The sequence below is a fragment of the Nelumbo nucifera genome, chromosome 2, assembly GCF_055504915.1.
Source record: "Nelumbo nucifera cultivar China Antique chromosome 2, China Antique-T2T, whole genome shotgun sequence".
NCBI lineage: Eukaryota > Viridiplantae > Streptophyta > Magnoliopsida > Proteales > Nelumbonaceae > Nelumbo > Nelumbo nucifera.
In genome coordinates this window covers 10,844,477-10,860,105 of record NC_142650.1, presented here as the reverse complement: position 1 = coordinate 10,860,105, position 15,629 = coordinate 10,844,477, and the positions used below count along the sequence as shown (strand labels likewise).

The following is a 15,629-nucleotide window of genomic DNA, read 5'->3' as shown; positions in this document are numbered from 1 at the left end:
TAGCAGATACGGAGTGGTTTTTATATATCACGAGGACCCCTGCGTTGCAGAGTCCGGCTTCAGTCAGGGCAAATCCATGCCCATACCATTTTAACAGCCTTTTTCAATCTTGCATTAAGAATATTCAAAGCAGTAAAGGCTGCCTGATCAGAATTTGTCGTGACTGAGGTCGAATTCTACTTTCATGAAGATAAAGTAGTTTTCAAATAAATAATTTTATGGGTGTATAATAACATTTATAACTTTGTATTGAGAATATTTTTATACATATATTTTATTTCATAGAAAGATATTCTTAATATAAGGTTGGAAGAGGTTGTTAGAACAATGTGAGCACAGGCTTACACTGACCCAAATTGAACTCTTTAAATATATTCTGAACTTTCAAATTCTATTTATATATACCTTTTTGATCGGCCCCATTAGTACCTTTCTCTAAATGTTTTTATAATGCCAATACTGCCCTTATAACAAAAAACCAAAACCCAGATGGGCTTTTGATAACAGTATTCTAAAACATGTTTATATTTTTATTTTATTTCTGTTTTCTTGAGCACTACATTCAAATTTTTGGCCAACTGTACTGCTAAAAAACATTGAATTAAGGGACTTACTCATAAAAGACTTTTTTTATGGGATCATAACTTGGAGACGAAGAAAGCATCTATTATGCTTCCAATAAAAGGTTTACAACTCTTTGCACGGGCTCCTTGTCCAGACTTGGGAAACTAAACGAAAACCATTTAAAGGAAGAGAAAATGAAAAGATTGATGGTTTTGAGGAAGAGGGTAATTGTGACTTACGAGATTTCTTCTAGATTTTGTTGATGTGGAGGTCGATGGCTTCGTCTTCAGCATTTCAAGAACAAGAGAATCTCTTCTAGGGCGTTGATTTGCAAGGTATAGCCTCTAATCTTGAACTTCCTTTGGACCTTCTTCCTTGTTCATGCTCCCATCTTCCTCACCCTGCTTACTTTGACACTCCTTCCTACTCCCATCTTCTTGAAGATGGGTCGAGTCTGACTGGGGGTGGCGATTATATTTGTCGTCTCCTGACACTCTTTCCCCCAAGATCTCTCTCTCTCTGCCGCTCTTTCCCTCCCTCCCCTTCTTTTTTCATTTTTCCCTTCCCCTGTTCCACCACCGCCACTGTAGTGGCATATTCGGTCTCATATCCCCTTCTCTCTCTCTTTCCTCCTTCCCCTTCTTTCCTTCCCTGTTCTACCACTCTTCATCTTCATTTTCTTCTTCGTCCACCTCTATTACCACCAAGCTAGCAGTGGCAATTCCTCTCCCTCAGCCTCGTCCCTCCCTCTCTCTATCTTGAACACCATTGACAACTTCACCTATTTTGAGAACTTAATAAACAGTTAAAGGATATTTTTGTCTTTTACCTTTTGTTTGGGTACATTTATTAAAGGTGTAAACCGGGCCATGCTACCTACGGCCTGGTACGACCATATGGGCCGTGCTGGACCCAGGGGTTTTAGGTCTACGGGCCGGCACGGCCCAGCCCGCTGCTCAGCACAACCCATATATGTTTTATATATAGTTATATAATATTATATAAATTATAATTACATAATAATATATAGTATATAATATGTTAATAAAATAAATATTTTTTTTAATTTTATTATACTAATTTATCTAATTATTGCATATATAAACAATTTTATACACAAAATTCATATAAAATTAAAATTTTAAGTTTTTTGTCAATTTTTTAAATAAATTGCTTTGGCCTGATGCATGGCCTGACCTGGCCCAAGGCTCGACCTACGGGTCAGCCCGACCTGCGGCACGGGCCCAAGCCATGGGCCGTATCGGGCCGACCCCCAAAATTTTCACTGAGGAAGGCAGCATGGCCTATGATGGCCCATGGGCCAGCACAGCACGGTCCACACTTTGCGTAGGCTGCCCACGGGTTTTTGAAATAAAGAAAAATAAATTATTTTCACTAAACTAAAACCTTTTTTAAAAAATAAAACCCACACAACATCTCCACCTCTTTCTCTTCTAACACAAGACCCTATCGGGTTCCACATAAACCTCTCTCCCCCTCTTCCCTTCTCTCTTCCACCCCATTATGACACAAGGTCCCGTACAAACTCTCTTTTCTCTCCAAACATGAGACCCATCAGGCTCCATACAACCCCTCTCTATCTCTCCTGACATTAGGCCCATTAGGTGTCCAGGAAAAAAACAATAGAAAACCTTCTCTTCTCCTGCTCGAAGGAATAAGAATCGATGTTGGTTTGGATATCTCCCAATAGAAAACCTCTCTTCTCCTTGTCAGTCCCTCCCAATCGATAGAAAAGGAAAGAAATCTCCCCTCTTCTCAAAAGAACAACGAACAAGGTTCGATGCTGGTATGGAGTCGCATAACGCTTGTTTGCCCTAGATTTTCTTGTCAATCCCTCCCAGTCGATCAATGATTCTCCGTTTGCGAAAAAATTTTCCACTCTCTTCGTCAAAATTCTCTTCTTCATCGTCAGAAGTTCTCTGCAAAAGTTTTTATTCTTCTTCTTCGTTAAGAGAACCTTTTTTGTCGAACAAGAAGTAAGAGTGTGCGTGGGAGGAGTATTTTTTAAGTTTTTACTTTCCTGCATGCCTATTCCCATATGAGATTAGACCGGTTCAATTTCCGGTCTAATTTTAAAACTGTCGTGCCTGTCTGCCTGATCTCTTAGATCATTATGTCAGTTTCTAATTTGGTTTAGGTGGCGGCCTTTTAAAGACCGCTAGGTCAGATATAACTATAGTGGCAGTCATGAGGACCGCCTGCTCTAAACTGTCGGTCTAAACGGTTTTTCTTGTAGTATTCCTAGCAATTTAAGAAAATTCAAGGCGTGGAGAAGAGAATGGCCCTAATTGGATGAATCCATCTCAATATGTCATATCAATCCTTTGGTTTGGAAGTCCATATTCAAACAAATTATCCTTTTCCAGTTTTAATTAAACTCAACTCTCTTCCTTTATAATAAGAAAAGATGTATCAAATAGATTGAGAAAAGAAAACGTTTCCCATATCAAAATAGAGAGTTCTCCATGGGTATCCACCTATTTCTGCCACCGGGGGACCCTGTGGCTGATCAAGATCGTGCATAAAAGGGACCCATTCAATTGGTCATGTGCCAAACATCATAACTCATATCAGTTTCAACAACTTTTAAGGCAATTGATTAATTGTGAAAAATTGGGTATTGTTTTCAATAAAATATACAGTTAAGACATCAATGAATGATTAAAAGAAAATTTAGATAGAGGTATTTGGGTTCTAAATCTAAATATTTAGGCTCCGTTTGGGAATAATGCAAATAAAGTATGAATGTAAATATGTAGAGTGTAAAACGGTCCATATAAATGCAATGTTGGGTTGGTTTTGCATTGGCAAATTTACCTTCTTACCTTAGTTGTAATAAATGTAAACACAAATCCTAGTGAAAATATATGCCCTTTTTAACAAAAGGCCGCATTGAATGCAAATTTACTTCCTTTTTATCATGTACATTTACATCTCATTTCTGATGTAAACATGCATTGGAAAATGTTTTTTTCTGTCATTTGTCAATGCATAATTATATTCTTGCCAAACTGGCAAAACTAAACCAGAGTGCATATTTATCCTGAACTGAGTTTTCCACTCCATTTGCATCATTTCCAAATGGAGCCTTACGAATTCCCCTTTTTTGGAAAAAGCAATCAATTCTTTCTTTTATTATTGAGAATTTAAAGTCTAAAATGCCTAAATGGAAAGCTTCCATTTTATCTATGGCAAGAAGGCTTGGGCTCAGTTTGGGAAAAGTACAAATACAAATATGTATAATGCAAAACCTTGCATCTTGTATATATTTTGTATGTGTTTATACTATACATATTTATATGTGTACTCCTTCCAAACTGAGCCTAAAGAGTATAAATCAATTCTCTCTAAATATTTGCATTTGTACTCCTTTCAAACTGAACCTTAGGCTGTGTTTGGTTGCAATGCAAATAAATTTGCATTGATACAAAACTATGGAAGTGCAAATGATTTGAGTGTAAATTCTGACCTATTTTTTGTTTCAAATTTTAGCTTATCTTATTTGATTACAGTACAAATGAAGTAAATTAAGATATGAAGTAAAATCTAAAATAAAATTAAATAAGAATTTGCATTTTTTTTTAACATTTACACTCATGCATTTGTACTAGTATAAATAAAATTGCACTACAACCACACACAGCCTTAGGTACAATCTATTATGCAAGCTGTCCCTAATCATTATATGAATGTAGTTCAATTTCCTCAAAAAATAAAGGAAAAGTTCAAAGGGATTGCTGGTGGAATATTAAGGATGGATATAGTAAATTCAGATGTGCTCGTGGGATAGACTTTGTACTTATAAGTTTCTGGGGGTTTGGGGAGATCAATGAAGTTGGTGAAATAAGTTTATCTTGGAAAGGTTAGCCTAGAGATTTTGAAATGAGAACCATAAACGTTGGGCTACTTTATAGAAAGCTAAGTATTTTAAGTATGTTAATTAACCTTTTACCTTTTTAGGATTAACAGCACTGGTTTTTATTTTTGGAAATCTGTTGGCCCAGTTTAATTTATATGAACTTTTTCATTAGCGAGGTAGGGTATATATTCGGTTCGTCAAAATTCTCAAATAGGAGCTATATATGCTATTCCTTGGGTTCGTGATAATGGTTCTTATACAGTGATATCTCAACCTCTGTCTAGAGATTTGCAAAATCTGAAAATTTCTGAGCAAATAGAAGCTCATGGACAGTTGAATATTTTTGTTTTAAATAAATAATCATTTAACTGATGATGAGGTGATCTCTAGTATTAGAAACACTCTTATTTATCCTAATGATTCTGAGCTTCATTGGGTTTGGATTAAAGATAGGAATGGGTGTTTCTCTACAAAAACGAAAAAAAAAAATGCTTATCATATTGAAAGAGACCTTTATAATACTGTGCTTGCTCACTTTGTGTTTCAGTTGGATATGGAAATTGAAAATTCGTAACTGTTACAAGCTGGCTTATTGGAGAGCTGTGAATGTTTTCTTCCTGTGAAATCTAAATTCTTTACAACTGCAATCCGGTTTAGTTCTTGAGCTTTTCAGTTACAAACAATTTGTATCTTCTTTGGATGACTGTTTTTCCTCTCTTATTAATTCTCTTCCTTAGATAGCTATGGGAATTTATTATGTTTGGTTTACTAGGAACGAGATGGTGTTTAATCAAAACTTGATTGATGCAGCTTGGATGTTACAACGATTAATATTCGAGCCGGATCTGCTCCTCACAGCCCGGTGCCTCAAAACGTCCTCACAAAATGCGTCCTCAAACGTCCTAACAGTCGTTAGGCCTCCATTCCGTTAGTCCCCTCCCACCCCCCCACCCAAGTCTTATTCGTCACTTTCTAGTTTTTTATTCAATTCCCGCTTAAAGCCCTTACCTCTCCTCTTTTCTCTTCGGCAACGAAAAAATGAAACCCTAATGCCCTCCACCAGTTGTAGTGTTTTCTCTGGCGGCTGGCAATTTCATCGGTGAGAATAGATTCCGACGACAATACCCTACGATCATCGATGAAACGAGACTCCAACAATTTTGCTTATTTCTCCTTTCTTGCCCAAACTCTCATCCCTGCTCAACTACAACATTAGTCCATTCAGCATCTATGCCTATGCTGAATTCAACAACCTACAACTCTCGTTCTTGTCGAGATAGTAGTTCTCATATGGAAATAGAACATCTAGAAGAATTAAATGTGAATCCTCAACCTGTTACCATGTATCCACCATCTTCTATGCTTAAGTGCAATAGTGATATTTAGCAGACTAGACAGTTGTTTCAACCAAAGCAACTGCCTCTGCATTTGGGACCACAGGATCCATCAACCAAAAACTCATCTTCAAATATGAAATAGGAGTCCTCTAAATTAGAAAATACAGAGAAGGATATAAGTGGTAAGGGGACATCTAGAACTCGTAAAAAGAATTTGTGATATTGACTTATTCTTTAAAATTAATGGGAATCTCTACTAGAAGCTTGGAAAGATTGGGAGTGGAGGAAGCAATGAGGTTTACAAGGTCATCTCATCCAATTGTACAATCTATGCCCTTAACAGGATCAAACTTAAAGGTCGTGATTATTCTATTGCATATGATTTTTTTTCAAGAGATCCAATATCTAAAGAAGCTAAAGGGAAAAAACAACATCATACAACTTATCGACTATGAGATATGAAACTTCTAATCAAACAATGTGCCTCTCAATTAAGTCTCCGGTTAATGCACCAATCAAGAAAAACAGTTATACATTAGAAAAGATTTTGCTGCTAAGTCCCTTCCAGCTTGTTATCAAACTAATAGAAAATAATCCAAGAGAAAGATAATAACCCAAGAGCAGTTATTCATAAACTAGTAATTATGCAACACTAAGAAGATGAACAAAGGCTTAGCAGTTGTTCATGAACTAGTAAAAAATACAATCTATAAGCAAACTAATTGTTCATAATGTCAAAAATAGTCATTCAAACTACGAGAGATTATAGTGACTCCAACTAGAAGTTTTGTTTTCATGAACCAAGTAAAAATCAATCCAATAAGAATTCGAAATGTTGGAAAGGAAAAGAAAAATGAAATGGGAAAAATCCTGAACTTGGTAATAGTCATCGGGACCATAGCCTACATGTGAAAAAAATAAAAAGACCCCAACAGAGGAAGCCCTTATACTGTCACCGGAATCTATTCTTGTTGGTGAGATCGCTAGCTGCCTGGGAGAGCACTGCAACCGCTTGCTGGAGAGAAAAGAGGAGAGACAAGGGCTTTGAGCGAGAAAAGAATAGAAAATTAGAAAGTGTCGAATAAGGCTTGGGGGTGGGGGGAGGGGTTTAAAGAAAATGGAGGCCTGACGAGTAACGACTGTTAGGCTCCTCCGCTCGTGTATAGAGTTCACATGGGCTTGGGGACACATGGCATTCTCACGTTTTGTAAGGATGTTTTGAGGCGCCAGGCTATGAGGAGTAAATCTGGATTCTTAATATTCTTCTTTTTTTTATGGAAATTTTTAAGTTCGGGTGCAACACGAGGACTTCCTAGGAGGTCACCTATCCTAGATTAATATTCTTCTTTTGATATGTTGTTTTCTTCTCCAACAATTTCTCATGATAGGATTGATAATGTATCTAATGTTTGTCATGTTTCTATTCCTCTAGGTATTGACTTCATCCTATTTTGTGATGGTGGTTTAGCCTCTCAATCTTCTAGTACTTGAGATCGACTTCACTCAATGCAAGGCCCGTTAGTGTTGGAACAACCTTTTCAGCCTTGCACTGGGATGATCTCCGTACCTATATATGTACCTTATTTCATGGGGAGATATTCCCAATGCAAGGCCATAAAAGCTGTTTTAATGGGCCTTGCACTAACTGAAGCCCAGCTCCTAGTACTTTTGGTTTTATTTGTAGGGAAAATTCCTCTTTAGTACCCTAAACTTTGGGGGTAATGCCAAGTTAGTACCCGAACTTTCAAATGTGTCACTGCAGTACCTAAACTTTCAAAAAGTGTCAATTTGTTTCCGTTAACCGATCGTCAGTTATCTATTGAAAATATCAAAACTACCCTTCGAAAGAAGACATTGTTCATTGTCTTCTACCTTGAGACTGAACATGTTATCTTCAAAGAAAAGAGAGAAAAAAAAAAACATGAAATATGATAGAGGAAAACAATAACTGAAAGCAAAGAAATAATCGGACAAGAATGTGTTTCAGATCTAAAGGTAGAAAACAATGAATAGTGTGTTCATTGTCTAGAATCTTAAGCACCTCAACTTGTTTAATCTCAAGGTAGGAGACAATGAATAGTGTGTTCTTTTGAAGGGTAGTTTTGACATTTCCAATAGATAATTGATGGTCGATTAACGATAGGGACCAACTTGACACTTTTTGAAAGTTTAGGTACTGCAGTGACACATTTGAATGTTCGGGTACTAATTTGACACTACCCCCAAAGTTCAGGGTACTAAAGTGTGATTTTCCATTATTTGTATTGACAAGCTTGGTTCCTATATCGGTTTGGCTGGTAGTTCATTTTTTTTCTCTAGGTCTTATTGATGTAGTATTTGCATCGATAATCGATGTAAAACGTTACATGTGATGAGGTTTTACATTGATTTGTGACATGGTTTTTAAAACCAACCCAGTGACTGAACCGGTTAGGGGTCCGGTTACTGGGTTTTGGCCCATTTTGACAAAAAATAAATAAAATAAAATAAAAAAATTTGAAAAACAGCCAAAACCGTTCGGATGGTTCGAAAGGTTAACTGACCGATTCAGCGGTTTGCTGACCAAAATCAATGGTTTTGGGGAAAAACGGAATCGGTCAGGTGACTGGTTCCCGGTTTTTCCGGTCTGACCGTCCGGTCCAATCCAATTTTGAAAACCATGATTTGTGATGTAAAACTACACTCCATCCAAGTGCCGACATCTAAATTGGAGCAAAATTTTATGTCAATCTTGATTTACACTCCTTCCAAACACCAATAAAACTGAACCGGTTTAAATATTTACATCGATCTTAATTTACATCGCTTCCAAATGTATCCTAATAGTTTGAAGCTCGAGAGAAATGTTTGATTCCATGGCATACAAATGACCTCTTTTTTGAAATCCAGTGTTTGAAGAAGAAATGTCAATCTCTTCTTTTTGTGTATGTAAATAGGAAAGCAAATACTTTTGCACACTGTTTGGCACAGTATGCCAAAACCTGTTGATCTTGATTTTTCTTTTGGTTTACATCATCAACCTAAATGGTTACGGTCTGTAACACACTTTGTACATTTTTACTACGTAATAAAGCTTTTTAGTTATCAAAAAACAACTCAGTTTTCCCAATAAATCATAGTCGTCCATAGCTTAATTTTTGATATATAAAATGTTATGTATAAGAGAAGGTTCTCTCGCATGAGCCCTATGCTCTATATTGTATTGTTGTTTTTTGTCTATAACATTGACCGCAATATTTTATATCTTTTAGTTTATTTAACCAAAAAATTGAATAAATAAAAGGAAACTTTGCACATACACAGCTTCCTTACCACTGAACCTCTCATGCAGTGTAGATACAAGGAAAATTTTAAAATCTAGGATACAAATTTGGGGTTTTTTGGGGCTAAAACTGTGTGGCCAGGTACTAATTGAGATTGTTTATGGGTCGTTTAAAGTCTTTTAAAGATTCAACTATCTGATATATGTAATTAATTAAATCTGCTCCCATATCTAAAATATCTTTAATTAATTTATTAATACTCATCAAATGCTGTACCAAACATATACTGAATTATGAAACGAGGTCGTGGATCCATGTATAGAATCTCTCAATCTCCAACTTCTCTAGAACAGGATGTACGATTTTCAATGCTCATACCTTGGTGGGGTACTGGGCTTCTCTGCAGCTAATGGGTGCGATTCAGTGATTCACTTTCCTATGGGCAACCAAAAAATATTATAAATAAAAACGATCATATATCATGTAAATAAATAAATAAAAAGTAGCTAGAATAGATGAGGTGGGTGGTAAAAGGCTTGGGGTATAGGGGACACATGACGTGTACTGCGGTTTGGGACCCGAGTAACTTGCCGGGAATTGTAGGTTTAAAAAACATAAAGAAATTTAAATTTGGGTATTTTTTTATTTCTCATGGTAAAAGATAAATTATATTTCCCTAAATGAACAAATGATCAATAGGGAGGGACACACCAGCCAGCTCCTCCAATTAGTCTTTCCTTATCTTCTGTACTGGTGGTGTTGGCATCAAGGTGGGTATCAATTAAATCATCAGATATGCTTTAGTTTTGGTTAATTTGACCGATAAAAATGGTTCAATGTGTTGAATACCTGACCAATTAATACTGACAGTCAAATATATATAGAATGTTTTTAGGTGGTCCTTTTGGTTGAACTTGCACATTTATTTCATTTACAACAATTAATTAGGGGAATTATCTATTAATCTGTTGATGGTAAAGAGTGGTTGAATCTGTTGAGGTTGTTCATGGGGTGTAGTAAATATTAAGGATTTGCTTGACTAATACTTGGAATGATCAGAAAGATCATGCAATGTATATATGAAAGTATGGTTATGAAATTTCCTGGTTATATTTATCATCCAATCCTATTGTGAACGACCTCAGGGAAATAGATGAGGGGAAGATTAATTGATTAATGGTCCAGGTAGGCCTTCGGATGACAAGTCCCCAAATTTATTCTTCTCTTAAGAGGTTGACCTTAAATAATCTTGATTCAAGAATTAATGCTTATTTTAGGTATGTATATGTATGGTGATAGAATTAATGCTTATTTTATTGAAGTGTTTTTTTGGTACTCAGTCTTATGCACCACTAAACTTCCCCTTAACCTCTTTTCTCCCCAAAATGGTGATTGCAGGATTCGATTTTGCATCACTGTTGGAAGTTGGAACAAATTAACCAGCTAATACACCAACGAGCCACCTCTCGGTTGGTTTTTTGTTGAAGGCTTAAGAGGCTTAAGAAAAACAAGAGGTGGGTTGGTGGCCATCTTGTCCACAAGACTGAATTAAGCAACAGGACAGAATGCATGGCTGGGGGCTTAGGGGCTGTCCCCCTTTGTGACGCAAAAACCATGACTTTCAGGAGCAACAACTTTCCTGGAATTGGAAGGAACGCTGCTTGAAATTCCTAGAAAGGATTAAAAAAGAGTCCTACAATATACAACTTGTAAGTTATAATCTCTCTCTCTCTTTCTGGTTTGTAGGGACAGACGACAAACACTTGACAAGTGAGAACTGTTAATTTAGAGGCCATTGAATTGACTATTGAGCCCATCATATGATCGGCCCTGCCCTTCTTCAGCTCAGGCCTTTTCTGGGTAAAGAGTAAAGATGGTTGGTTATATTGTCGGAACGATATTATATGAATTGGTGGAATATTTTGTTGGTAAATGTATAAGAATTAATACAATACAAAATCCCAACTAGATTAGATTAAATGGATGATGGGTAGATGTGATAGCATGGATCATTTTTTGAGTATCGCGCCCATCTCTATGCCGCAATAGAATAGAAGAAGTGAAGAACCAAGCTCAAATCGCACCACTCATATGCATGGAACGTGCCAAACCTGGTAACATTACTATTTACTAATATATTTATGGTAGCTTATTATTTATGTTGTTTGGCTACCATTTTTCCACGCAGTCACCAATTTGATTGGTCGCTGAGCAATAGATTGTGTTAAAGAACAGAGGCAAAAGGCGGTAGTCCCTAGGTCAACACCCGTGCCCGTGTAGTAGTCGGAATCTTAACCAGAGATTCAATTTTTGTTTGTTAAAAAATTGGCGTGAATCTCATTAACTCTAGATTCAATCCAACGGTTAGCCGGCATCTGAGCTTTCCTGGTTGGTCCCCCACTGGAGCTGCTTCTGGAACTGGAAGTATGCTTGTCATTAATTTGTTATTATTAATTAGTAACTAATACTTTTTCTGGGCTTCTGGTTTCTAACGTAATTTCTACGAAAACATACATCAATTATCAAAGTAAACTAGTCGTCTTTGGTTTGTGCGGATGCGGTTGAACCACCAAGGCCCGCCCGCCCAACCCTGGCGCTCGCTGTCGCTGGTTCCCTCCTCCTCTGCATTTGCATTATTGCGCCTCCCCAGTCCTCGTGAGACGAGCTGCGTTGTCAGTCCCAAGCAAGCTGGGTCTACTCAAGAAAACTGGTGCATTCCGCAATTTTTTTTCTTTAATTTAATTTCTTCTGCTGCTGGGTGCTGAATAAGATGTAAAATATACAAAGTAGTTGGCACTTGGAAGATTTCAAAAATGAGAAAGGGAGATCCACGATAGCTTTCTTCTGATCATTCGCGATACGCCTGCCAAACTTGACCTCGCTCGTTGGGGGGGCCTATCCTCCTCATCCATTTCTTCCCTTTCTCTGACTAAAGCGACCGATCTTTCTCACGCTCTCATTGTTCGTTTTCGTTTTCGAACGAACCTTCCCATCTCCCTCCGTACATACCTCTTTGGAGAGGAGAATTTTCTTGGTACTTGAATTGTTTATGTTTCAATTTACCTAACCAAATTCAACGGAATCGAATAAAAAGGTGGGGCTGATATCACTGAAGACTGAGATCCAGCCATGGTGATTCCCGGTCCTTACGAACAGAGCTTGCCGGCGGTTCCAGAATGGCTGAACAAGGGGGACAACGCATGGCAGATGACAGCTGCGACTCTAGTAGGCCTCCAGAGCATGCCGGGCCTCGTCATCCTCTATGGTAGCATCGTTAAGAAGAAATGGGCCGTAAATTCGGCCTTCATGGCGCTTTATGCCTACGCCGCCGCCCTCATATGTTGGGTACTAGTAGGCTATCGTATGGCTTTCGGTGATAAGCTCTTCCCTTTCTGGGGCAAGGGTGCTCCTTCCCTCGGACAGAAGTTCTTAATCGACCGAGCTGCTGTGCCTGAGAGCACCCACAGGTACAAGAACGGCACGGAGGAGACGCCAATGACCGAGCCCTTCTACCCCATGGCCTCCCTCGTCTACTTCCAGTTCCAATTCGCCGCTATCACCCTTATCCTACTAGCTGGGTCCGTCTTGGGTCGCATGAATATTAAGGCCTGGATGGCTTTTGTCCCCCTATGGCTTATCTTTTCCTACACCGTCGGTGCTTTTAGTCTCTGGGGTGGCGGATTTCTCTACCATTGGGGTGTCATCGATTACTCCGGCGGTTATGTCATCCACCTCTCTTCGGGAATTGCCGGGTTCACCGCAGCCTACTGGGTAGATCTTCGTGAACACTGAATCTCATTAGGCTCTTGTTCCAAGTTGTTCTTTTTCGGTTTCTTTTCCTTTTTCATCAATGTTTTTCTATCTTTCAAATTACATAGTTTCAGTAAGTTTTGTCTTGAAACTTTTTGGAGTCGGCAACGCCAACATGTGGGCCGTTTGCATTTGATCCTTGTACGAGCAACGAGGTATAAGTAATAACTAAGAGCTAAGAAGGTATTCCTATTTGTGTGAGCAGGTAGGACCAAGGCTTAGGAGTGATAGAGAGAGGTTCTCGCCAAACAACGTCTTACTAATGCTCGCCGGGGCTGGGCTACTGTGGATGGGTTGGTCAGGTTTCAACGGCGGTGCCCCTTATGCCGCTAACATCGCCGCCTCTGTTGCTGTGCTGAATACCAACATATGCGCGGCCACAAGTCTTCTCGTATGGACATCTCTTGACGTTGTCTTCTTTGGAAGACCCTCGGTGATCGGAGCCGTTCAAGGCATGATGACCGGTCTTGTTTGCATCACTCCGGGAGCAGGTAATGAACTTGCCTAACCTTCGATTAGATTAATCATGTATTGTGTCGACTGTCCGTAGGGTAGGGCTTGCGTTTTTTGTTGTGGTGGATATATATATATATATAATCCGGTGGAACGATCGTAAATATGGGAATTGACCGTGAGCGTCATTGGTCGGTGCAGGGGTGGTGCAATCGTGGGCGGCGATAGTGATGGGGATAATGTCCGGCAGCGTTCCATGGTTCACCATGATGATCCTCCACAAGAAGTCCTCGTTCCTACAGAAGGTACGCAATAATGGCCGGGTCTCCGATTTTCTTATTCTTCATGGGAGAGAGCCCACTATGGACCTCCTTTGGCTTTAAATTTCTTCAGTTGTGCACATGTAATGGTGGGTGTGGTGGTTCTGTAAATAATGAAGGTGGATGACACGCTAGGGGTATTCCACACGCACGCGGTGGCGGGGCTGTTGGGAGGAGTCCTGACAGGGCTATTGGCGGAGCCGGTTCTGTGCAGGCTGGTCTTACCAGTATCCAACTCGAGGGGTGCATTTTACGGTGGAGGAGGAGGGGTGCAGTTGGTGAAGCAATTGGTTGCGGCGATGTTCGTGATCGGGTGGAACATAGTGTCGACGACGCTTATTCTTCTAGGGATAAGGTTCTTCGTGCCCCTAAGAATGGCGGATGAGCAGCTGGTGATAGGAGACGATGCGGTGCACGGAGAAGAAGCATACGCACTTTGGGGTGATGGAGAGAAGTATGATGCCAACAGACACGGGTGGCATGGATCCTCGCATCCCATTTCTGATGAACCAGAACTCTCCAACCATGTCAAAGGTGCAAGAGGTGTAACCATTCAATTGTAAGTTTTGGTTGTTGGTTATTGGTCATTTTGGTATGACCGAAGGCGTCTGTGAGACAGTGTGAGAGTCGTATAACTATAAGGTCGTCTCGTCGATCTGTTATTCATTTTTCTTTCGTTTTTTTTTTTTTTTCTTCTTAAGATTAAGAATATGTGTACATAGACGATCATCAGGCTGTAATTAAAATCGGTGAGAATTACGGACAGGGTGGAAATTGATGAGAAGGTGCTTACTATGCGAATCAATTAATCAATCAATAAATCAATCTTCGGCTTCTTCTTCTTCTTCGTCGTTATCGTCGTTCTATAGGAATCAGGGTGGTTTAAGAGTGCGTGATGGTATCATCCTGATGGGAACGACGGTGAAATAAAGACTGAACCTTCAGCTAATTAAGTCCAATTGGTGGCCTCCCGGTGTCTCTGTGTCTTCTACTCTGCTTGATGGTTGATGCCAAGGAGCCGAGCTGCCGAGGTATGTTTTATTGTTATGTAAATAAAGTCAAGGTCAAAAAAAGACAAATGGGACAAAGCAAAGAGAAAGAGAAGGTGAGGAATAAAAGGTTGAAGATTCCTTGGAATTTAATTTAATTTCTTTTGTTTTGTCAGCTGAGAATTAAAAAGTCTGGCGATTCAACGCTAGATGACAAGGTGACACGTATGTATTATTATTGGCTTCTTACATGCGAGAGATCTGCTCTCAGGAATCTATGAGCCTGAGCCGACAATAAGAAGGTTCGGTAGCTGTTGAAATTTCCATTTTCCACACTTCACACATGGAGATAGAGTTTTGGAGTTGCCCTTGATCTTGCTTGACTAGTGTAGCATCATCTTGCCTAATTGGAATGAATTGGGATCTCCTACCAACAAAAACGTTCCAACCCCCTACCAACATTTTACCATAAGACTGAGACCCACCATAAAAGTGGGATTCATCATGAATTTGATATGCAGATCATGTTGATAGGAGGTTTAAATGTTTTTTTATTGATAGAAGATCCAGACTCAATTGGAATCCGCGTCAGGGCCCTTACTCGTGCACAACTCCCGCGCGCCATGAGCGAAATAGCAATGCTCTAACCCCTAAGCCTCTAACCGGGAATATGGGACTGGCGATTTATTCAATGGGCTGGGTTGGGCTTGGGCTTGGACCGGACATCTTGCATCCTTAATCTTTCCTTTGAATTTAGGTAATAAAATAACCCCCGCACAAGTCCCAAGTCACAACTTGGCTTGCCTTGTCCCCTTTATACAGATAGATCAGTTCATCAGCTGATCAGCTTGCATACATTTGATATACGCATAGATCCTTAATTAGTTGAATAAAGGATATAATAACCATCGCTAGCTGTATCATCCCCAAAATACAAGAACAAGCACGAGGCCTTAATTACCCACAAACCCAAACAGCTCTTCCTCATTCTTCAATTCAACATTTCTGACAAA

The 15,629-nt window shown here is 39.2% G+C and overlaps 1 protein-coding gene across 1 annotated transcript; it reads left to right on the top strand.

Annotated features, from left to right (window-relative positions):
- Positions 1-11,706: 11,706 nt before the first annotated feature.
- Positions 11,707-14,452, top strand: LOC104597316 (ammonium transporter 2 member 1-like). Its single transcript, XM_010258790.3, has 4 exons — positions 11,707-12,815; positions 13,060-13,345; positions 13,509-13,612; positions 13,747-14,452. The coding sequence occupies exons 1-4, from the start codon at positions 12,174-12,176 to the stop codon at positions 14,188-14,190; spliced, it is 1,476 nt and encodes a 491-aa protein (XP_010257092.1). The 5' UTR covers positions 11,707-12,173; the 3' UTR covers positions 14,191-14,452.
- The last annotated feature ends 1,177 nt before the right edge of the window (positions 14,453-15,629 follow it).